This window comes from Pleurodeles waltl, chromosome 8, assembly GCF_031143425.1.
Source record: "Pleurodeles waltl isolate 20211129_DDA chromosome 8, aPleWal1.hap1.20221129, whole genome shotgun sequence".
In the NCBI taxonomy this organism is placed as follows: domain Eukaryota; kingdom Metazoa; phylum Chordata; class Amphibia; order Caudata; family Salamandridae; genus Pleurodeles; species Pleurodeles waltl.
Window position 1 is genome coordinate 600,212,860 of NC_090447.1, and position 25,368 is coordinate 600,238,227.

At 44.3% G+C, this 25,368-nt stretch overlaps 1 protein-coding gene across 5 annotated transcripts in view; it reads right to left on the reverse strand.

The window, feature by feature from the left end:
• TMCO3 (transmembrane and coiled-coil domains 3) overlaps window positions 1-25,368 on the reverse strand; it is a 612,636-nt gene that overhangs the window by 271,060 nt on the left and 316,208 nt on the right. For all 5 annotated transcript variants that reach the window (XM_069204660.1, XM_069204658.1, XM_069204662.1 and 2 more), the window contains exon 8: window positions 3,609-3,726. In XM_069204660.1, coding sequence (XP_069060761.1) covers window positions 3,609-3,726 — 118 coding nt within the window. The remainder of the gene's footprint in view (window positions 1-3,608; window positions 3,727-25,368) is intronic.

Here is a 25,368-nt window from a genome sequence, read left to right on the forward strand (position 1 = left end):
CTCCTCGAAATCTGGCTGGTCACCCTGTTTGCATGTGCAGGTTGGTGTGTAAGGACACTGACGGAGGGGATTCTTATTCTGACTTGGGTGGGGGCAGATAAATGATTTGTTCTGTGGCAGCAGGGTTCTGGAAGATTATTAGGGTGGTAAGGTTCATAGGGCGTAAACCCTGGGGAAGGAAAGCTAGAGTTCTAAGAAAGTAAATCCCCATATATACACGCACCATATTCTAATGAATCTCTCGTCTTCCATCCAGAATAGAAGAGATGCGAACGCCGAAGGTCACCCTCCTTTCCTTACACCTCTGAGACAAGCAGATGAGAAGAGGAACACAACTACTAAAGTATGATTTGGCTACAGGGCAGCATATGAATTTCTTTACACTAGACTATTTAAACAATTGAGTGCAATAAGTAACGCTGATGCACAATTGTTTTTACCGATAGCCTAGAAAGAAGAGGCCTGGGATCAGTGAGAACATAGAACAGACTGTTGCTTTCCGCTAGATGTTTATTTACACCACAATAAAGGTTACAACTCTCGGTCCGTTCTTACCCTGATGTGAGGCAGAGAGACACGCATACGCGAAAGAGAGAGAGAGGAGGGAAAGGAGAGAAGGGCACTTGAATAATAACTAAGCCCTAAATCCGACACTATGGGCAGGTCGCAGACATGTTAATTCATTCGAACAACCTTCTTCCTTTTTTGCCTTTCTCTCTCTCTCTTGCTCCAGGACAAACTCTTGTGATGAAAAATACATTCAAGTCCATGAAATGGAAGCTGGATCTCAACACCTGCAACTACATGCACACATTAAGAATGGATTGTATCACAATTTAGTATTTCAATGGTTTTCAGAATATGAACTTGTGAGGGAACATGTAGGGTACCTGCAAAAGCTGGTCCAAGATTTGTTGGGGCGAAGAAGGGAGAGTAAGCCCCCTTGATTAGCCTTGGTCTTTTCAGGCGTGTCTGTAATTTTTGTAGAGTCTGGAACAAAAACTTGATAAATGGAGCACTGGATGGGTCTTCTAATTTTTTTACATCAGATGCAGCTAATTCAAAGTATACAACAAACCATGCACTCCAGGGAATGCAGCAGCTTTGGCGGCTGACATCAAGTATCGTCACGAGAGGAGCCTCTATTTTATTTTACGCTGGCTCATTAATTATTTAGTCAGACATGCTTGATTGAAATAAAAAACAAATTCTCTAAGTACATTTTCCTATTGATGACCTCGGCGCCAAAAAAGTGTGTGACTGGTTTATAATGCTCCCTTTTTGTGGCCCTGGGCCTTCTGCACATTTTATAATGCCACTGTGAGAAATTGGGTTGCTGGTTGACTGGGGTTTGAGTCCTGGTCAACAACAGCCACAATCCCCTGCAGGGTGAACTACAAAAAGTTCCACATTTAACCTGTGCTTAACCCGGAGTAGCTTGGCGCAAAAAGCACTCAGGCTAAACTTGGAGGCAATGTGTTTAATATTTATGCATTAATACAGTGAAAACACAAAACAATAAAAAAAACCAAACCAATTTAGAAAAATAGAGATTTTCTAAATAAATTATTTGACACCAAAACTATCAAAACCCGGTTAGTAGAGTCGGAGTTGTGAATTTTTAAAGTTTAAGGTTCAAAATAGCAGGTCCTCAGTTTCAGAAAATGGCCATCTACGCACGTTTAGCACCACAACCAAGGGTCCAGGAGTGCATAGAGACCTCTTGGGGGTTCAAGACCCACTCAGTCTGGGTTCAGGTGCGGGTTCAAGATAGTGAGACCCTGTTGTGTCCCTGTGGCTCAGAACAAGAGGCCAGCAAAACCTTGGAGACCCTGGAGTCACTCCTGAAGTCCTGGGTGCAGGTGAAGATGCAGGGCTGGCCTCTGAAGGTTTAAGCCAGGCTCCAGGTGGCAAAGCAGTCCTGACAGGTACAGCAGCAGTCTAGTAGAGTGTAGAGCAGGTCACAGCAGCTGGCAGTCCTCTGGGAGTACTTTGAACATAGAAGTAGGTCTGAAAGCCCTATTTTTATACCCTGGTGCCCTGCTCCTAGAAGATGTGAAATTTTTCCAGAAGGGTTCTCTGAAGTTCCAGGAGTTTCTTGCCTCCCCTGCCCTGGCTCCTAGCTGGCTGCACTGACAATACAGAGTTGTCAAGCTTACTGTGTGGCAGCAGAGCTCATCCTATTCAGGTGTAAGTGGGGCTGTGCTGAGCTCCGCTGCCCCCCAAATCAGGTCAGTTAATGGCCCATTCAGGCTCTGCTAATCCCACTATTGTGTGACTGTCTGGGGTGAATTCACAAAGTCTCAACTGTCAGCTACACCCAGTCATGTAACCTAAGGCAGCCTACAGACACAGAGGGCAGGAAAATACTACCTTTCTAAAAGTGGCTTTTTCAAACTTGTAATGATAAATCAGACTTTACCATTTAAGAGGGTTTATCATTTCAAGTTCATAGATACCAAACATGTCGTATCGACCACCTCTGGTTTAGGAATTACAGTTTATTAAATATAATAAAGAATTCCCAACGTTATACTATGGAAGGGATAGGTCTCACAGTAGTGAAAAAACAAATCTGGGAGTTTTTCACTAGTAGGATATGTAAACAGTACATGTCCTACCTTTTAATTACACAGCAACTTGCCCTATGGGCTACCTAGGGCCTACCTTAGGAGTGATGTCTATGTAATAAAAGGGAAGTTCAAGCCTTGGCAAGGGGTTTCAAATGCCAGGTCAACATGGCAGTGGGACACTGCCTTTAGGCTGCAATGGCAGGCCTGGGTCATGTTTTAAGGTGATCCTTTAGTGGGTGGAACAATAGGTGCTGCAGACCCACTCATAGCATTTCAGTTAGAGGTCATGGGTATATGGTGCACCACTCTAAAAGAGACATACATATAAATTAAATATGCCAATCAGGAAAAGGGCAACCAATCATGTTTTAGGGAGAAAGCAAAATAACTTTATAATTGGTTAGTAGTGATAAAGTGCACAGAGTCCTAAGGCCAAGGAGCAAAAATCCAGCAAAAGGTAGGAGGAGGAAGGCAAAAGGTTTGGGGGCGACCCTGTATAGAGGGCCATTTCCAACAGCTGCCATAATTTGGTGCTCTTTCCACATACACCATTTAAGTAAGAAGCTGAATCTGACATCACAAAAAGCACTCAGTGCTGGAAACTATCCAGTAAACACTATTTCAGTACACACGCAGAGGCATAAACACTATCTTTTCCAAGAGAGTTCTATGTTAAAGCAATAAGAAAAACACCACAGAGCGCACCAAGCTTATGTGTATTTTCAAAACCTGAAATGGAGAATAACAGCCTTTCGAGTGAAAATATGTGCGTTACATAGTTATTCTCCTTAATAATAAACGGGATGTGAATAAACACATTTTATTTCACTTAATATTCACTTGGTTTACTATTTTTACTTTCCATTATGATCTCTAGAACTCAGACATTTCAAGTCACTCTTGATGCCACACGTACACGTGGCTGTTCAGAACCTTTTATTTAATGTTTTTGTTTCAATTTTATGTTGCAATTAATACATTTTAGAACATATCCATGCCAACACATTTAAATGCAGAACATGCTGTGGTCTGTACCTGGAATATGAGCTGCCTCCTGCTTGATTGAGTGTCGGCATGACTGCAATAAACAAACTTAGCTGAACATCCTGCATGACCAGCATTCCCAACAACACACTGCTGTAATCAATATCACCTGTAAATAGACAAAAACAAAGCTGTTAGGAGCATAATGAGACCAGGTTTACATTCACATTAAAAGGGCTGTGGCAGGCGCATGGGGAGAAGTAGGCTTATCACAACTGGCTTGGAGATAAGAGCCTCTATGCCCTAAGACTCCATAGCAAGAACTTGGTATAATGACAACCTAAAAAAACACAATGTGCTGGAAAAAACAAACTTGGTATGAATCTATCACTTGACACGTCAATATTTCAATTATATTTCACCTGGGCTTTACAAAAAAGAACCATAAAACATCAACCAACCCTCAATGGTTAACAGAGTACGAAGTATTGTTTTCAAATAATTTGTACAAGTAACTAACAGTGCTCAGAACCTTAAATGCTTACCAAACAGCAAAGCTCCTTTCTAGGCAGAGAACAGCCTTTCTCACTAGACAGCTTTACCTGTGAAACTGGAATGACTGTTACTCAATTCACAGGACTACCATAAGACATAACCAATTTACAAATGTACTTATAAATACAAGCGCTGTACTCTTCCACATCAAAAATGGCACATCGAAAATTTATTGTGCCAAGTGAAATTTAGTGAATTGCGATGGAGGGAACCGTGTCAGTATGTGGGGAAATAGGAAAAAGCTTATCAGCCAAGAAGTTAATAGTTTAGACAACAAGAATACTTTTTTGGTTTAGTGTAATCTGCTTGACAAAGCTCATGCCATCAACATACTTTAGTCTTAGTCATAAGAGTGTTAGATCACCACCTTTACCAGCCACTGCTTGTTTGGAGTGACTATGACATTATGTACCAGGCCACTTGTAGTGCAGTTATACATTTTGCAATGATGATTTAGCATTGCTGTTAGACCTGACAACTTTACAGTAGTCATCCTCCAACTTTTTACCTGCCTCCCTGCATTTTTCTGATCCTGTTTTTTAGGACTCTGCACACGTTACCACTGCTGGCAAGTGCTGAAATGCATGTCCTCTCTCCCCTAAACATGGCAATATTGGCTGCTACCCAACTGGCATTGTTAATTTACCTATTAAGTCCTTAGTAAAGTGCACTAGAGGTGCCCCGGGCCTGTAAATTAAACGCTAGTAGAACGTCAGTGTCCACCCACATAAGTAGCCCTTAACCATGTCTCAGGCTTGCCATTGGCATTTAAAACTACTTGACAAGCCTTAAACTCCCCTTTTTCTACATATACATCACCCCTAAGTTAGGACCTGGGTAACCCATAGGGCAGGGTGCTGTGTAAGTAAAAGACAGGACGTGTACTTATTTGTTTTACATGTCCTGGTAGTGGAAAACTCACAAATTTGTTTTCCACTGCTCCTCTCATAGGCCCTTATGTACTTTTAAGCGATAGATTCAGGTCTGAAAGAAGTAGCCATGCCATGTTTAGTATGGCGAGAATGGTAAGAGAAAATCCTGCTTACTGGTGAAGCTGGATTTAATATTACTATTTTAGAAATGCCACTTTTAGAAAGTGGGCATTTCTCTGCACTTGCTACCATCTATGCCTTACAGCCTGTCTCCAATCCATGTCTTGGTTGTGCTGGTTGACAACTCTCACCCAGACAGCCATAAACACAGAACACTCAGTCACATCTGCATTCATCTGCATACTGAATGGGTCTACCTGCGCAGGAAGGGTGGAGGGGCCCTCTCTTACCCCATAAAGGACTGATACACCCCCGACCCCCACAAAGGGGTCTTGGCAGACAGGGCTGGGTTGAAAGGGGAACTTGTGCACTTCACAACCACTCTTTGAAGTTTCTCCCACTTCAAAGGCATTTTTGTGTGTGTATATATATATATATATATATATATATATATATATATACACACAGGCAGTCCAGGTGCATATCCAGAAGTGTCTGATTTGGTGAGGTCAGAGATCCAGTATATATATATATATATCTATACTGGATCTCTGACCTCACCAAATGAGGCACTTCTGGATATGCACCTGGACTCTGTCAGAGGGACTGCCTGGCTGTCCAAAGGAATGGACTATTTTGCTGAGATGGACTGCCGCCCTGCTTGTTGCCCTGCTGCCTGCTGGCCTTTGCCTCTGCTGGAAGGACTCTGCCCTCCCCAAAAGTGCTCCCCAAAGGCTCGGATTGAGCTTACTTCCTGTTCTCATGTCCCAGGGCCACAAAGCCTTCACCAAAAAGAAGAAAATCCCAGTGTGTCGGAAATTTCACGCAACGCCTGCAGAAATCGACACAGCACCTGTCTCACAGCTGTAATTTCGCCACAGAGCCTGCTCCTTCTTACCAGCGCATCAAGGATTTTCAACGCATCGTCCCTGGGCGTCAAAATATCTCTGCATCAAAGTGAGGAACCAAGGCTGTGCTCCTGGAAATTGACGCATCACCTTGCAGCATGCTAAGAAATGATTTGTCGGTGCTGGGCCGGAAAATCTGACTCAGCGCCTTATTTTTCAATACATCTCCTCCTCCTCTGTGGTCCCGTACATCGTTATTTGTGATGCATCCCAGGTACAGTGTGTTAGAAGGATATAACCACTGATTCTTAAGGATTGAGACTCATTTAAACCTTTAAAAAGCGATATCTCGACTTGTGCGTATTGGATTTTTGTTGTTTTGATCTTATTTTATTCAGATTCAGGTTCAACTGTGCATGGGTGAATCCACAGTGGCTTAAGATGCACATTTCCAAAGCTACTGCCATAGTGGCCTACTGTTGGAAACTGGGTGACTAGTTGAGGAGGGTGAACACTCAAGGAGTAACCACAATCTACGTCAGGGTGAAGTAAAAAACAACCCCCAAATTAACCTGTGCTCAACCCTTTGGTAGCTAGAATCAGTCAGGCTTAACTTAGAGGGAATGTATAAAGTATTTGTGCAACATTTCAAATAGAAAAATTGTGAAAACACCACACAAGAAAAATCCCCCACTAAATTAGAAAAATAGAGTGAATTTTAGTAAATAAAGCAAGACCAAAATGACAAAAATTCCAAACAGCAAAACCAGAGCTATGCAGGTTTGTAGGTTTAAGTGAATATAGTGCTAAAAAGAAGAAAGCGTCAACTGTGGTCATCTGGTCGCACCAGCCCAGGACAAAGTCACAAGTTTAGGCTAAACGGAATGGAGTGCAGACCAGAGACAGGGAACCAGTCAGGCCCGATGAACAAGAGTACCTAAAATTCTGGTTACGGAGCAATGAAAAGCCCTTGCGTTGAGTTGCACTGACCAGTGCCGTAAAACCATAGACGTAGAGCTTGTGATGCGAGATCCTACACCAAGATACTCTGTGCAGCGAAGTCTGTGACTGTTGTCAGAAGCTTGAGATGCAAGGTTGTGCATTGTGATCGGAAGCCGGTGGAGCTTCCAAAGACTTGCATAGCAGTGTTTCAGTGTAGAGGTTGAGGTGCATACGAAATGATGGTGCTGGAAAAGTCGCTGGGGATCGTGAGTACTTGCATTGGGATGCGTCACACTGTGCTGGGCCAATTGTTGGTATTGAGATGCATCATGCTGGGTCAGCCTGGTGAAGCCGATGATGAGCAGAGAAGTCTGTGTCCCTGGGACTTGAGAACAGGAGGGCAGACGACCGACCAACCCTTGGAGATCTTGGTGTCCTGGGACACAATGGCAGGCTGGTTTCAGCAAGGCAACCCACAGCAAAAGGGGCTTAGTGCAGCAACAGTAGCCCTTGGGCAGCAGAGTATTCCTTGGGCAACAAAGCAAGTCAGCAGGGCAGACTTTACCATTAAAGATGGATTTTCATTGCATTTCCAAAACACAAAACAAGAACAGGTTACCTGTTACCATTTGGAAGTTATCACCTATTAAATGTAATAAGGTTATCCTCAATGTTATACTATGAGAGAGGTAGATCTTGCAATAGTGTAAAACAAATTTAGGGGTTTTTCACTGCCAGGGTAAGTAAAATGTAAAACTGCATACCCTACCTTCTGGGCTGTGTAGGGCCTGCTCTAGGGGTGGGTGACTTATATGTATTAAAATTGAAGGTTCAAGCCGAAATGGCAGTTTAGCTGCACACACAGGCTCCAACGGCAAGCCTGAGACAGATTTGTGAGGCTACTTAAGTAGGTGGCACAATAAGTTCTGTGGGCCCTCTAGTAGCATTGCAATGTAAAGGCCCTGGCTACAAGAAGTACCACTTCACTAGGGAGTTAGAAGTAAATTAAATATGCCAGCTTGGGATAAGCCAATGGTACCATGTTTTAAGGAGTGAGCACACACACACTTTAGCACTGGCTAGCATTGGAAAAGTGCTCAGAGTCCTTATGCCAACTGACACGAGATCAGAAAAAAACGGAGGAATAAGGCAACAAGTTGGGGGGAAGACCACCCTAAGGCTGACAGGTCTGACACCTGCATGTTGATAAAGTGTTATCAGCAGTGCCCTCATTGAATGTTCATCGAGTAGCATATTGGTGCAATTTCCACAAAAAAAGTTGGAATAAGCAGTGGTATATCACTATTGAGAACACCACCACCACTTTCTCGTAAAATTACTTTTGTTGCAGAAATGTTTTCTTGAAATCTAAATCCTTTTGAACTGCACCATACTATTAAACAATAATATTAAATCGAATGCCACTTAATGCTTTTTCCAAGACAAAAGTGTACAGCACCCCATGAAGCTTTGTTCCACCTAGCTATAGTTATTTGCATATTACGTAAGATGTTGAAAGATGGACCACAGTGCAAGAAAAATTAAGGATCCTGTTTCGCATGCTGACAATTTGGCAAAATAATATTTATTTAAAAGCATGCATTGGTAAAGCATTAGCAGTCTTGGAGTCCCTTCATATTCGCAAGCAGCAGCACAATCTCAAATAAAGGGCCATTAAAAAGAGAATTAAGAGTACAAAACAGCATATTGTTAGACTGACTGTTGTTCTAGGACTGCTTTCTTTCAATTTAAGTCGCAATGAACTATGCTATAGTGGAAAATGAAGGCATAAAATGTACATCATGTTACAATCTGTCTCAAGCCACGGTTATAAGGCTCACATGATGTTTGGTACCGCCTTTCACCCTTTCTGCTCACTACAGAAGGGCATCTAGTAATGGCTGGATGTAGTACACCCTTCTGCTATTTGTAAAGCCACCTTTAATAACCAGAAGTAGTGCATCAATTTTGTTCACGTCAAAGGGACCTCTAGTAACGACCTTTAGCATGGCACACCGGTGCATCCAACAGTATAAGGAGGAAGGAACAGATAAACGATCACTTTTAGGACTGAATGGGAAGAGATGCAGTGCCATCAGCAAAAAGACTGTGCACATTTCGAGAAGCAAGTTTCCATGTAAATGAACGACACCTACAGCAAGATTTGGCAGGTACTGGTTCCTTGGCAATAGCAACAACAATTAATTTGAGTGACCAGTTGGCAGAGGCCCAACTGCTACTGTTTTGCAATTCATACTGGACTTGTCAGCCAAGTACTCAAATTCACCTTTCTAATGCAAGAAGCTACGTACATAAGAACAACTCAAAGGACTGGATCAGGGACAGGAAGTCTGGCTGTCCTCAGAAGGACCGTGGAAAATATTTCAGAACTAAGGAGGTAAAGCCCAGTACTGACACCTATCCCCTACATATGAAGGAAACTTGAAAAAGTGCCACATTTGGTGAGAGGGCAAGAGCTCAAGAAACCTTGCAGTAAGAGCTGCTTTGCACTGCCAGTCTGCCAGAGAAGCTCTTCTCTCCATAGTAACAGCTTAACTGTTATCCTTATGCAATTGTCTCATGGTATGTCCCCCTGTGAGCTGCCAACAGTGCGAATTAATCTCCTGAATGTTGCAGACAGGCTACACCTTTGTACCTGTTCTTCAGCACTTAAGCGAAAAAGTAGTTCCCACAGACTGCAGGAACCCTACTGTGTCACACAAACAACTGCCAACAAGGTCAAATATACACATTTAGTAGTGGGAAACACTATCTATGAAGGACTTTGTTGTGGGTGCAACATCCTGTTTTCTTTGACATCCACAGCCTTTGGCCAAGAGTGGCGTGGTGTTGGCCACAGAGCTTGCCCTTCTGTGGCCTGGTCCTGTGCCCAAATCTCCGCAGCCGGCCATCTCCTGCCACGATGTGTGGTTGGCCGCAGGGAATGGTAATAACGTCCTAACTATGGGCCTGATTTAGATCTTGGCGGAGGGGAATACTCCATCACAAACGTGACGGATATCCCATCCACCGCATTATACTCCCATTATTTCCTATAGAGATCGTAATACAGTGGACAGGATATCTGTCACGTTTGTGATGGAGTATTTCATCCCCAAAATGTAAATCAGGCCCTATACCTTCAGCCATGCGCGGCGGCAGTTGGTCACAAGGCCTGGCCACTGTGGCTGACCCCTAAATCCACCCAACCCTGCGTTGCGCATGGTCTTTGGCCATGCACATCCTAGTTGGCCACTGGCCCACATGCCCCCTTTTCCCAGCCAATTTCGATCCTGGGGGCCACATCCCCGGGGCCCGGCCTAATTATTTATTTTTTTGGGAAGGGGGGCTGCGTGGCCCACCCCCGCAGGGCCAATCTCAGCCCCAGGGACCCCAATCCCCAGCCTAATTATTTTTTATTTGGGGTGAGGGGGGCTGCGTGGTCCCCTTCTTCAGGGACAATCTCAGCCCCAAGGACCCCAACCCCCAGGGCCCGGCCTAAATATATATATATTTTTTTGGGAGGGGGTCCGTGTGGCCCCTCTCCCCTGGGGCCTGGCCATGAGAACTGGGTGCACCCCAGGGCACCCAGTCACAATATTTGGGACCGCGGGCGCCTGAAGGCCCCCCCAGTCCCAGTGGGTTCCCCATCTCTTGAGGGAGCCGGCACTGCTGTCACAGAGCGGGAGCTGCTTTTGAGAGCAATGTTTCGTCTGTCTCCTTGCCTCCATCTTTGCAGACAGGGAGACAGAAGAGACCTCTGCTCACAGCCGGGTAGAGATGTATGATGTCCTTGCACCCAATTGCCTGAATGCCCTAGGGAGGTGGTGGTTCCCGGAGCTGTGCGGCCCCCTGCATAGAATGACACAAACTGCCCAGGGAGGTGGTGGTCCCCGGGACGGTGTGTTGGGGGAGGAGGCGGGGACCACATGGCACACCGCATAGAATGGCACAATGACACAAAAGCCCTGGGGAGGTGGTGGCAGTGTCTGGGGCTGCAGGGGTGGGGGGGGCGTGTGGCCCTCGTATACAATTAGACAATTGCCCCCAGAGAGGTGCTAGTCACCAGGGCTGTGGGGGGAGGGGGGTTGCCAGTCGCCCCCCCCCTCTTAAAACAGAACTGTGCCCCAGGGAGGTGTCGAGGCTGCGGGGGGGCAGGTGCCCCCCTATATTTAAAGTAATTAGGGCCCCGGGGAGGTGGCGGTCCCCGGGGCTGTGAAGAGAATCAGAGGGAACCCCGCAATGAAATATTAAATGCCCCCAGGACTTGGCCCACCTGGGGACTTGATTTTTTCTAAACTCTTTTTATTAATTTTTGCTCATCATCCAACAAATGCAATAGTGGAATCATTTGTACAGTAAACCACTTCAAGCAGGGTATTCAACCAGATGGTCTCAAGAGTGTCTGTCATTCTGTCTGGTGACATCATGTGTGGGAGAGACATTGTCCCCCAATGTGTGGAATACAATAGTGCATAGGCCCCTTCCAGCATCCACCCGCAGTCTCAATAGCGCAGATAGGTATGCCAGTTGCCCCACATTTTCTCCCCGTTTCTGCAGGAAGCCTCTGCTTTGATACACCACCCTTTCTTCTTGCTGACACCAATCCATGTCAATTTCCAGTTCTTGTCAATCTTATGTAAGACTTTCTTGGTACTTTTTTTTTTTTTAACTGTTTAGCTATTTTTTTTACTTTTTTTGTGCTCTCCACTTCTTTAAACTTTTGAAGAAGGCTTTGTGGCATTTTATTAGGTGCTTGATCAGATCACAGGAGATGATTGCTTTACTCACTTCTCTGAAGCAAACAGCATTTATTTTTTACATCTATTGTAGTACTGTGAAAAAAACAAAAGTTCATACTTCCCCACAGCTTGAAGTACTTTGGTGGAAACGTTCCATCCTCTCCTTCCTTCAGTTCATGCTTTTCCATTTTCGATTTGGAGTACTTGTTTGACTGCATGGTTGGTAGGTGATTGATCATTACACTTGTGACAAAAGAGCGTGTCTTTGGATGACTACGGGCAGGACCCGGTAGCACAAATTGCAAGTCACGTTTCATTCACTTACTGCCTTCTCTCCTCTGGGGTGTGTGAAAAATTATTACGCCCAGGATTCACATCAGGAATTATCTGCTCTTGCACCACAAAGTTGTTGCCACTTCCAAGACATCATCATTTTGCAGGGCCACAGCTGATAACTGACCCTGACTTGATCCTACTGCTTTCTGGCCCTATCCAAGCTGTTGTATAGATAATCTGGTTGAAGCAGAAACTTGCCTCTTAGTCTTTGGGGAGAAAGTGAAAATGGTGTCCACCAAAAGGTATGTACTTTTTTCTACAGGCTATGGATCTGTTTTTTCAACATGTGTAGAGTTAAGCGTGCCACCTTTTGTTTTTTGCAAAAAGAACAGATGATGGACGGAATCCTGAACAATGCAAACATTCATCCCCCAGTCACAAACATCTGGGTTTAGTTTTTGCCCACCTCGCCACCCCAGTTTGGACCCAGCCATATGCAAATCAGTCTTGACCCTATTCCTCATGGGAACAGTCCAGCCGGAACTGCAAAGCCAGGTCCTCCCTGGACTGGAAACAAGCATCCTAGGACCGGTTTCAGGGTATCACCCTTCATCAGCTAGGCTAGCTTGAATTCAGTGGCACACCGAGCACAGGTCCCACATCTGGGCATACCTATCCCACTTGGGCCAACAAATGCAAAAAAGAACAGATGATGGACGGAATGCTGAACAATTCAAACATTCACCCCCAGTCAGAAAGAGCTGAGTTTAATTCATTGTTTTTCGCTCACCTCACCACCCCAGTTTGGACCCAGCCGTATGCAAATCAGTCTTGACCCTGTTCCTCATGGGAACAGTTCAGTCTGAACTGCCAAGTCAGGACCTCTCTGGACCGTAAACAAGCATCCTAGGACCGGTTTCAGGGTATCACCCTTCATCAGCTAGGTTAGCTTGAATCCAGTGGCGCAGTGAGCACGGGACCCACATCTGGGCATACCCATCCCACTTGGGGTGACAAATGCAAAAAGAACAGAAGATGGACGGAATTCTGAACAATGCAAACAATCACCGCCAGTCACAAAGATCTGGGTTAAACATCGTTTTTTTGTTCACCTCCCCACCAGTAAACCGAAATGGAGATGCTGCACTAATTCTCTTGGACCTAACAGCTGCCTTTGACACAGTTAACCATGACACCCTAATACGAAGACTCTACGAAGATGGCATAGAAGGGACTGCTCTCGACTAGATTACAACCTACCTTCAAAACAGGAAAAAATGTAATCTGTACTGCCCCTTTCTCATCCAAACCATACTTCACAAAAAGCAGAGGTCCCTCAAGGCTCAATCATCTCACCCTTGTTTTTCAATATATACATGAATTAATTACCAGCAATGATCAATGAATTTCAGCTCACATGCTAGAACTAAGCAGATGACACACAAATACTCCTTAAACTGGAATGTCCCAAAGACATTGAAAATTCACAAATCTTCAGTTGCCTCAGAGCCATTGATCAGTGGATGATATGGAGCCATCTCAAACGGAATGCTTCTTAAACAGTAATACTCACATGTGACGACTGAAAAAAATGATGACCCACTCTGCGCCTAGCCTGATGATCTGGGACCACACCCTAAAGTATCTAAGGGACTAAGAAGCCTTGGAATTAACAATGAATGCCCACGTGGACAAATTAGCAAGATTAAGCTTCATCACCCTGAAAACTCTGCGACGCATCTTCACCCAACTGCAATTTACACACAAGGTCCAGGCTACTATTTGTCTTGCACTGTCTAAACTGGATTACGCCAATAGCCTCTACCATGGTTCAACTATCTACTACAAAAAGACCATAATGGATTAAGAACTCTGCTGCCAGCCTACTCCTACATGTAAAGCTACAGGCCAACATCTCCCGTACCTTGAGGACCCCATGTTGGTTACAGGTTGCCAGAAGATCCACCTTCAAGCTGCTTTGTATCACTTGCAAAGAAATACATGGAACAGGACCGCTTTTCATCAGCAATAAAATCACTAAATACATTCAACAAAGAAACCTCTGCTCAAGATTGGCATCTTGCCTCAAAAGCCACCATACGAGAAGAAGACAAAAGGTGGTACATCTTTCTCTGTTCCAGCAGCCAAATTATGGATTTTTTTAGCCCCAAATATAAGATGCACGGATAATCCTATCTTCAGAAAGCTACTCAAGAGTTGTCTCTTTACTACATAACCACCACACTCAAACAACATTGTACTGCATACCCTTTGTATGTAAATATTTATAATTTGAACAAATATGTACAATAACTTTGTCCACTTAAAATAAATACATGCACTTTAGACCTGCTTAACAAATGTATACATTACTTACAGTTAAATATATATATACATATATTTTGATGCGTAACAAGTTCATATCACATTGCATAGTTTGTATATAAGTTGTTTTGATTAGATGCTTATGAGTCTCTTTTTTATTTACCTATCACAATATGTACATATTATCTTAACTATTTCTCTACAAGCATTTCACTATTGAAATCTTGAGGAAAAGATAAAAATGTATGTTATAAAAAGTACACACATAAATTACCTTCAAATACTGCAACACCTGAAGGTCTGTGTTTACACAATCCGACTTTAAATCTCAACATAATATCTTCCCTATAAATATATTTCCTTTCTATGTAATCACATATCTATATATTTTTGACTTAAGTCCTACTGTACAAGAGAAGAAAAATTACTCTCTCCAATGCACTACTCTGTCTCACCCTAAACCTCTGTCAATTTATCCTCTATCTCCACTCTCTGACTTATCCCAAAACTCATTCTACTACTATCATCTTCAAAATTACCCTTCCTAGACTCTTCTCTCCTCTGTCGCTGTTGGCTCACCCCAAACCTCAGTTTACTGCTAGGATCTCCCAAACAACCCTACTAAAGTTTCCCTCATGTATCTCTCCTTTGACTCATCCCAAACCTCATTTTATTACTATGATTTCCCTAATCCCTTTCTACAGACTCTTTCCTCCTCCCTCTCTTTTTTACTCATCCCAAACCTCACCTTACTACTGTGATCTCCCAATTAACACTTTCTGGATTCTTCCCTCTTCTATCCCTCAATTATTCTATTCAATCCAACTAACAGACTCACATGTCCACTGCTGAAATTAACTTCTATTTCCCTATACTAAAATAATCCTATACTTATATTTGCCTATACTAATCCACCGCTAATCCATTTGGGTTCTGGAGTAGCATGCTACTCGCCGAAAAGCCCTTCGGCACCTCATCACGGGTAGTAAGCGCTATATAAATACAATTACAGTTATGGACCATTGAAGAAGTCTGAATGGTTTCAGAGAATGTATTCAAATAGTTCTTGACTTTCTTGCACAGATCATTGCACTCCATGGTCCAAGAGAGCTGTGCAGTCAAGGAGACTGTTTAGGTTTTTATTTCTGTGCATTTATTTTTTTGATGATCAAAAATGTTTTTCTCCGTTGCAATTGTTTCTGGAAAGGAAGAACAGAGGCAATACCCAGAGAACCACGGACAGGAGACAAATGAACTTTAAGATGTTCGGACTATGGGTTCAAGATAGCAAATCAGAACCCATTGTCTGAAAAGTTTTTCACCATTACAATTGGGAAAACGATTATCTTCAATGTATGTGATGTGCACAACCTGAGGAGAGGAAGCAAAACAGAGAAGAGAAACTGAAGAGACAATTTCTTGTAGGGCGCAAAGTGCGATACAAGATGAAAGAAAAATCGAATATGCCATGAAAAAAATTATATACGTGTGAGTGTGTATGTATGTGAGAGAAAATGCAAAAAAATAAGGTTAATTTTAGAACTAACTTTAACGGTTTAAAAACAGGGCAAATAAATGTTTTTCTGTCATTGACAGCAAGTTACAATGAGTCAAAGTTATGGGCAGAAGAGGGATTACTGACAAGGGGGTTGCAGGCGTTCCCCAGGTTGTCAACTCAACTGTGGGCAGCAGGGGTTGGCTGCAGGGCCTGGTCTCTGCTAGGCCCTGCACCCAACACCCCCAAGGTCATTCAAAACCCTGCTACGCACAACCTTTGTTTATCTACAGCAGGGATTTGCTGCAGTGCCTGGCATCCAGCCAGGCTCTACACCCAACCTGCCAATGGCTGTCAACACCCACTGCGCATGGACTTTCGATGCAGGCAGCCAACCTGACTATAGATGTCCTTTGGCACAGCAGGGGTTAGCCACAGGGCTTGGACTCCGAGCAGGCCCTTTATCAAACCGAACTCACAGCAGGCAGCTAACCCCTCCAACAGGAGCTGCGCAGCCAGCCACGGTCAGCCAACCCCCACCTGCATAGGGCTTGACCCACACAACTCTGCCATCGGCCAGTTATTTTTACATTTGTTTTTAATATTTAGGTTTCATGGAGTCCTATGTAATACTGAAGACCTAGGACAAGCTTCATTTTCAAATACTGTGAACCCAGAGCAAGCTTTACTGGTCTAAGCATTGACAAACCTTACTTTGGGTTTGTGGTACCAGGCTATGAAGCTTGACCTCACACGGTGGTACATTTTTGGGATTCATGATTCTCCTAAATCACCACTCTCAGCTGGGGACAACAGTACCTTTGTTCATATCCCTGGCTGGCTCGGATGTCAATTCAGGTGTTGTGGATCTTAAAGTGTCTAATTGTTTTTCACTTTATTTGCACTGTAGGTGACCATTTCGGGGTCCCTTAATTTCAGCCTGGTATTCAAGGTGCACCCTTCCCTGCATCCTTACATGGCCGTTTTTCTGCAGGACGCTGGAACCTTTACCCTTGTCTTAAAAATTAAACTGCTGCTGTAAGGGAAATGTTGTCTTGCAGTAGCCAACCAGAGCTCTTGAAACTGTAGTTTCTAGTTTGGAACTTCAGCATTTAAAGGAATAACAGGAGAAAAGGTACCCTTGTCTAATAGGATTCCTTTGAATTTCTGGACTTGTGGACAATTAGCAAATCCCAAATAGTAGAAATACACATAAGAGATAACCCATTAAAGCTCACTCACAAGTGTCGATCCTTTTGTGACCTTCTGCCGCGAACAAGCAGAACTACCTGGCCTGACCTTCGGCCTGAGTATACTTGTCATTACTCACAGCCTCAGAGCTGAGGCAGTGACTCAGCCACCAGAACTTGCGGATCTTCTCTGGGAAGATGCCCACCCCTTCAGAATGCGGGCTTCCTAGATAAGCCTCCTTCAGGCGCCACACTGTCTGGGGGCCTTGCCCACCGGAGGCTGCCTCTTTCTGATTTCCTCACGCCTCTCGCACCAACAGCATTTGGGGCTGGATGGTTTTGGACCATTTTGTAGGCCATTCCCCAGGACCACACAGTCAGGGGCCAGTACATCGGTCTCAGACTCTGCACTTTGTGGGCTCTCCTTGGAGCACGGGAGAGGGGCCAACATGCTGTGAACAATGCAACAGACTGCCCCTCCTGTTGCTCCCATTCGCAGAGACAGCATGGATTAAGGGGTTCAACATTTTCCACTCTTGCCTGGGGGCTTCTCTTCACTTCCCCTCCACCACTGCCTGCCTCCGGAACCATCCTCATTGTGTGTGCAACATGAGCATACCGCAGACATTCACCGGCCCACACTTCTTGTACACCACTGACTTCACGGATCTGGTCTCACACAGTTCAAGCCAATATCCAATAATGCAATGCTAACCATCATTTGCAGCTCAACTCACAGGATCACAAGAAGTGTTTAGAATATGCCTTGGGCCATCTATGTTGGGGACCTGACCTTCAGACTGCTGGTAATTGCGCCTGAGTGCTTGGGGGAACATTTTCCCATCTTTCCAGACACAGAAACACATGCCACCTTGCCTCCTCATCCTTCTTGCGATGGCCCAAGACTGCTTGTGCCTCTCTTCTCTATAGCAGCAGCACACTGATCAAGGAGGTAGGGCGGGTCACTAGAGTTTCTTCGTTGGGTCCCACCCTTCAAGGGTGATGGTGACAGAAGACCCAGTGGCATTATGAGGCTTTCCATATTCTCCAAGGGGTTGTCGTCAGCCATCTACCATGGAGCGACTCTGTAATGAGAAGGCAATGACTCCACAGATGAACCTTACCATTTCTCAAGACTGGGCTAGCAACAATCCCTGCATGCCTGACACTTCATCTTTAGATGTGCCCCCACAACCCTCCACCGACCCGAAGCAGAGAAGCTTGATCAAATTCTGCAAGCTAAAGCAGACACTTGTACAGCCTTGGAATTCAGGTAAGACACAGTGGAAGTTGAGGTCAGCCTACTTTGAGATGACCAGCATAAACTGTCAGAGAGAGTGAAGAAAACTGAAGTTTCCCTCCAAGAATTAGTGCCACAGGCAACTGACTACCATAAACAACTCTTTGAACTTATGGAGGGGATTAGACTTGTCGAGCCAAGAAGGGAGGAAGCAGAGGGCCGCTCCCATTGCAACAACATTTGCATTGTTGGATTACCCGAGGGGATAGATGGGCAGCTACTCCCACAGAATTAATTGACTGGCTGACAAAACATGTGACACCTACCAGCCTCTTTTCCCCACTTCATGGTAGAGAGGGCCCACCGAGTTCCTGGGTTGTCGCCCATTATAGACTCTACTCACCGACAGTGGTGAAAATAGTGAATTATCAAGACAAGGATGTCTTACTCAGTGCTACCAGACAGGCAGGACCGATTACCTGTGAAGAGTCACAAATCCTGATATTCACTGATTACGCCCTTGCGGTGCACCAATATTGCACCCCTTTTCTCAGTGTTGAGAGCAAACTCAGAAACTTAGGCCTCAAATACTCCTTGCTGTTCCCAGCCAAGTTAAAGGCTATATCTGCCCGAAGATTGCAATTCTTCACTGAAGCATTAGACTAGATAAAACTGCAGGGCCATGCTTCAGGGTCCAGCTGCACTACCCTTTCTCGACATTGCGACAAGTACTCTTGACCATGCCACCAGTCTCTTTGACGTGCCTCTTCACAGTGGGGATCGTCTGGGGCTCAGTCCATTACTCAACCACAGATGGATCAAGGCTAAGTATCGTCTACTGCTGGATAGTTGAAGGAGTCGGAAGTGGGCAGCATCCTGGGGAGATTCAGACTCTGCTGACTTGTCTAAGGTCTCCAGTTGTTTGCTCCTAAGTGCCACCAAGATGGGCCCTTAACGATCACTCCCTAGACTGCTGATGCCATAATTGAATGACTGGTTCTCGAAATTGGCTCCTGTAAGCAGTGCTTAACTATGCTGGTTCAAAACACCTGCTCTATTTTTGCTTAATTGTAATGTGTCAGTTGTCTATTATGCTTATACTGCAAAAATGTCATTGTGGGCACCTTCTACCACTCCCTGCTCGACTCACATTGGGTCTGCAGTTTTATCTGGGCCAGCATCCCCATACACAGTCCTTCACTCCACTTGCGTGGGTCCAACTGGGCAACCTCACTGTACTTTAACTACCTCGGTCACAACCCACCCCACCCCTTCCCTATCATACTCTCTTTAGTACCACAGAGACTAGTGCCCAGTAAGGTTACTAGTTTGTTATTGTGGCTCTAGATAGGGAGTTGGGTAGTCTGCGCAGACAGGACTAGCAATTGAATATTCATATCATACAGGTTTGTCATGCTATTGGAGGGGCGTTGGGAACACTGTGCACCTTTCAGATCTGATCCCTCACTCCACCAACCTGGCGGTCATTCGTCCCCTCCCTACTTTACTTCACATGCTTTGACATAACACTGATCTCCTGGAATTTAAGAGGGATGTTATAAGTAAGAAAGCATTACAATAGCAATACCTTTGTCAAACGCTGAGGTGACCTCGTAACCCTCTTATAAGAGACTCCCCTAGTGCAGGAAGAAGGCCCTAAAGTACAAACGCAGTGGAGGGGTCAGTGCTCTTGCACGGGACACTTCCGCTGTGCCAAGGGGGTATTAATTTGTATTTGGCCAATGGTCCACCTCACCTGTGTCAAGATGGTCATTGACACTGATGGAAGGGGTGCTCTAGTAGAAGGGGTATTATATGGCACGACGGTCCTACTTGGCAACATATATTCTCCAAACACAGGTCAATCCCAATTTCTAGCATATCTCTCTATCTCAATTCATCAATGGTCTTATCTTCCCTGGATGTTGGGGGCAGAGGGAGCTTTTTAATTAGGTACTCAACCTCCTCATGGGTAAGTCATACACACACACACATGGGCCACTCACTGGGAGCCTGGAGAGCCCTTCAACCCAACACAAAAGATTATTCATTCTACTCTCCCCCACACAAACTTCATGTGCACTTGGATAGTTTTCTCTGTCCCAATTGCATTTAACTATTGGTCCACAATACTGGACATCTTGGCAAAACCTAAAGTAATGAGTTCCGCAAGACAATCAGCCATCCGAGGTACACTTATTCAAGAGAGAGGTCTTGAATCGTAATAGGAATAACGGCGAAGTTTACAATAATAGTACAACTACAAACACGTCCAGCGTCGGCGTGTGTAGTGATCGTCCACTTCACAAGTACTTAGCACTACTATTCCTATTATGATTCAAGACCTTTCCCTTGAATAAGTGTAAACTCATTACTTAAGCCTGTTTTGGACGCTATTTATATTGGATCACACCCCAAGGAAGCCTAAATGTGTTGGCTGCACTTTTTGCTTACACTGAAGGAAAATAAAAGAATGTAAAAGGATGCAAAGAACAAAGAAACTGCCTGATTTGTATTGTGCACTCAACTGACTTTCTCTTTGCATATACTATTATAAAGAGCATGAAAGCAGATCTCCGATTGGTTAGGCTCGCTGGCTCTTCTCTGTGGCCCCATGCTCGAAGCCAAATCCTGCAGCTACACTGAAGTAAATAAATGCTACAATTTTGACCATTTAATTATATAACTCAAAAAGCTTTCCTTTGTGTCTCACCAAAACATATAAGGCAACGTTTTAGGTCATAAAATTGCCTCATTGTTTACTAAACAAAGGAAAGTGAAAACAAGCTGTTCCCAATAACAAGATTATATTTATGTGATGCTGCATTACACACTGCAAGTTAGCTTGTGCAGTACACTATAAATATAGGTGGAATGTAAGGGAGTCGATAATATAAAATGCTGTCTAAGGAGGTTAAAAGAATGACCTCCAGCCACAGAGCTCGTCTAAGTACATGACTCAGTGATGCAGACAGTGAAATACACAACTCATTCGGTGCTGCAATGGAGACCTCAATCTGTGGTACTTTAACTGCAAACAATCAGCTTTATCATCACGTGTTTCACTGTTTCCGGCAGTACATCTTCATGTAGAAGAACTGCTATGATACAGATAGAAAACACATTCCGTATATTGGATATTAGAGACACTAGATCCAATTCACTAAAGGCCTGCTTTCATAGCTCTAAAAATACTGAAAAGTAAAAAGGGCTTAAAAATGTGCTTTTCCTTAATCTGGGCGAATAAATTTAGTTACAGTGATATTTCACTGGGGAACAACTGTCAAAAAATAGACTAATGTTCAAACATTTAAATAACAGAGTCACAGCATGGAAGGCTTACAATGCTGTCCATCTAGGCATTAGTGTTTTCTAAATGTTCTCATCTGCTGTGCTTGTTTTTAATTCAAACTGCTTTAATATGTGCAATACCTCGCATAAAACTGTGCCCTTAAATTAGGACAAGGAACGGTGTTAGTTAACACCAATGTGTCTACTGCACAAGTAGGGTGGCTGGACAGGAGGTAAATTGTGATTTGTACCATCAGTGTAATCTTTGACTCTGGCAATGCCCTGCAAAAATAAAATGATATGTATATAGGTCCAAGGGAGGCGTGGCTAACTGCCGAAGATGACGGATGTCTGAGCGTGGGGCTCCGGATCCAGGTCCGCCAGCCACAAATTACACGTGATACTAAAGGGCCATCCCTGCTGGAAGAGACGCCCCACTGCGGCCAGCGCAGAAAAAATCGGGACCTGTCCAGCAGCAACAATCCCTACCGCCTGGGGACTGGCCGTCCCACATACCAAAAACAGTAAGGTGACATTGCGATTTGCTGATTTAGCCTTGCTGCTGGTGAAGCGCTTAATGACTAGGCACTGGAAAGCAGCAACAGCACCTTCAGTGGCACAGTGGAGAGCGGAGGTGGAGGAGAGGGGTCTAGCTGAGAGTACTGCCCTCCATCGGGAGGAATACAAAGGTATGCGACAACGCCCTATAGCACTAGAATGGCATACTCTCTTAGAAGCTTTCACGACAGCCCTTGATAACGGGACAGAGAATAGATGCGGCCACCAACAACATATTACTAGACTTAACAGGAACCTCCCAAATGACATAGATATTGAGGACAGGGGAATATGAGCAGATCACAATGCACAGGGGCCTCCACCAGGGATAGACCCATAGTTCCCCAATAGGTAAAGATACTTAACACAACTGCATGTCACACAATATAATATCAACAACAGAGTATTTAACAGCTGTGTCCTTTACACAGGTAGTAGATGTCACGTTCAAGGGAGGGAGGGGGCAATATTAAGAAACAAAGTATTGTTGAACCTGAGTAAGCCACAGGAATGTATTATCAAATTTGAACGTCAGACCAAAATGAATTGCATTATCGCATGATTTGTATATGACAACTCGTAGAATAATATGCAGTGGATGTAAACTGGTCAAGAAACAGTCTAGGCCCAAATGATGAGTCATAATGTTATGCAAAAATACAAGACTTACTGTAAAGCTTAAAACGAAAAACAATAAAAAGGTGTTTAAAAAAAAATGTGTATAGGTCCAAGGCGTGTATCCAATAAAACGTGTCAGTAATACCAACACTGAAGGGGTGCATGGCCTTTAAGTTAGATCTGTTTAACAATATGCTATGGCTAACAGTATAACAACGCAAACAAAGTAAGTAATTAGACAACATGCTATAATACACAGCCCACACACAAACATACAGGTAGTAACTTTTGGGTGCAACTAGCCGCATACTTTGGAAAGAGTTGGGGTGGACACTAACATTTCAAACAATAAGGGGTGGAAGTCTCTTCGGAGTTCAAGTCAAGATTATTTCAGGGTACTTTGAACTGAGTCGCACAACGTGTTTATAACTGGCCATGATTGAGAGCTCTGGCGTTGAGGCTGAAGGCACTAGGAATGAGTCAAAAAGCTGTTCAGAAAACATGGTCACCCAATCATTGGCCTCTCTGCCAAGCTCACACGGCAGTGGTCAGGTATTCCAGTTTTAATTGCGATTCTGTGCAAATGGGTATGATGGGGTAGGCAGATTTTAAAATGTCAAGTTGAAAGTAAAAGAAAATGCAGTGCTCGCTGCATAAAAGTAATCCCTAACTTTTACGTCTCACTACTTTCAAATGTCACCAGCCGGCAATGCTTACTACTAGACAGCTATATGCCCGACTGATTAAGTTCCTGAAGTGCATTGATTACAAAGCCCACAGGGCCAAACCACATACTGAAGGTGACAAATTCCAGAGGTGGCTGGTCTGGCTGGTCAAACAAGATGCAGTTATAACTCATATCTCTGCCATCTGTTTCTCCCCAGTCAACATAGTATACTCACAATCAGCCATCCCTTTGCCTTTAACTTCCATTACTGCTCGTTATATCGTGCTGCCTTTTCCCAGTGAGGATGAGTTCCTGGAGAATCTATTCCTTGTGTGGCTCCCAGCTGAACACGCAGAGGCCATGGACAGCCCAATCATGGATCAGAGGTGCCATCTGAGATTTCACCACCTGTAAATTTCAAGGCCTTGATGGCCTTCTGATTGAGTTTTATATGACTCTCTTGCTCCAGAAATTGGAGGAAGCATACAACTATGCTCTGACAGAGGGCTCTCTGACCCCACCCATATGTGAAGCCCTCTTGGTCTCTCTCCCCCAAACAATGTTGAGATCACTTTGATGGCTCCTCCTATAGACTCATTGCCATTCTTAACAATGATTGTAAGATCTTGAGCAATGATCTCTGATCTGGTTCATCTCGATCAAAATGGCTTCATCCCTGGTAGACCAATTTCCCTTAGCATCTGTTGCCTGCACAAACTACTAGAGGAGGCACCACATGGTCGCCTCATTCAGCGTGCTCAAATCAACTTTATTCATCATTAAAGGGAGTGAGACGCAATGGGTCAGGATGCCCTCAGCTTCCCAATATGCATAAGTTCTATTAATAGAGAGGACTCTCCTGTGTTTTTTTCACCCTCAACGAATTTAGGTGGTAGTGGGCAGAGACCCATTCAGCGTGCCTCTTGCTGGATTTGGGCATTTTATATGCTTGATTAGTACTATATGGTTGTGTTACTACAGGGATTGGGAATGGGCTGTAAAATGCTAGGCTGAACCAGTTACTCTATAAGCAGCTCTAAATCAGGGTAAAAACTGGACAGCTTATAACCAAATCCATTCCAGTAAAACGAGGCACTAGACGAGGGTGCCCACTCTCACCTCTGCTATTTGTATTGGCGGTAGCGCCATTGGCACTTTGGCTTCATTAACTGACCAGACCATACCCAACAACACCAAACTACGGGCAAATACCATGTAGGCCTGTCCATGGGTTCAAAATTATAGGTAAAGCATCCGTTCCCACACAGCACTGCAGACCACCGTGGAATTCTCGCTATGCTTTTGAACTCCCTCCCGTCTTAGAATATCTTTCCCTTGTGTATTTGATCTAGTTCCCATCTCTGTGTAGTCAAAGAACTCTCCGTGCATCTGCTCTTAACCCCATTTTATAACTTCCTTCACTGTGCCAGATCACACTTACATATGTGCTGTCTCGTTTTGAAATGAGCACAACAACGGTTGTTTTATAATTCAGTTCACAATCTAAATGACTAATACCTACCCCCCCCCCCCAAACCACTGTTATAGCTTTGGGTGGCCTGGAATAGGGTGAATTGTCACACCTGTAGAAGTGCAATGGTTAGTGCCTGTGCTGATAATATCATTGACAGCGCTGCTAGGGGCAAAATGCAGTGGTCTGAGAAGGGCCCTGGCACTGGACTTTTTTTCCTTTTTACACAAAATATGCACTGCCAGCTGGTACAATGTACATCAAGAAAATGAAAGTGGTAGACTGCTGATCAAGCTCCGTGCCACTTCCTGAGTCGGATGGAATTTTTGCATCCGGGCCAGCATGACATCAGAAGTTATGGAAATGGCAGTAGAGAGAGGAACTGGGAGCACGGGTCACTATTCATACCTGCTCTGATCTGATTTCTTGCTTGGATGAGAGTGGGGAGGAGAAGTTCAAGGAAATAGGAAGTCCTCAGCACACTTCTCCACCGACTTCAGCAATAAACAAATTTGATAGCTAGGGTGTAGGGATTGAAGCTAAAATGGGCTAGGATCTGCCTTAGTAATTTTGCTTCTTGCCCTTTCCATCCGTTTATTGT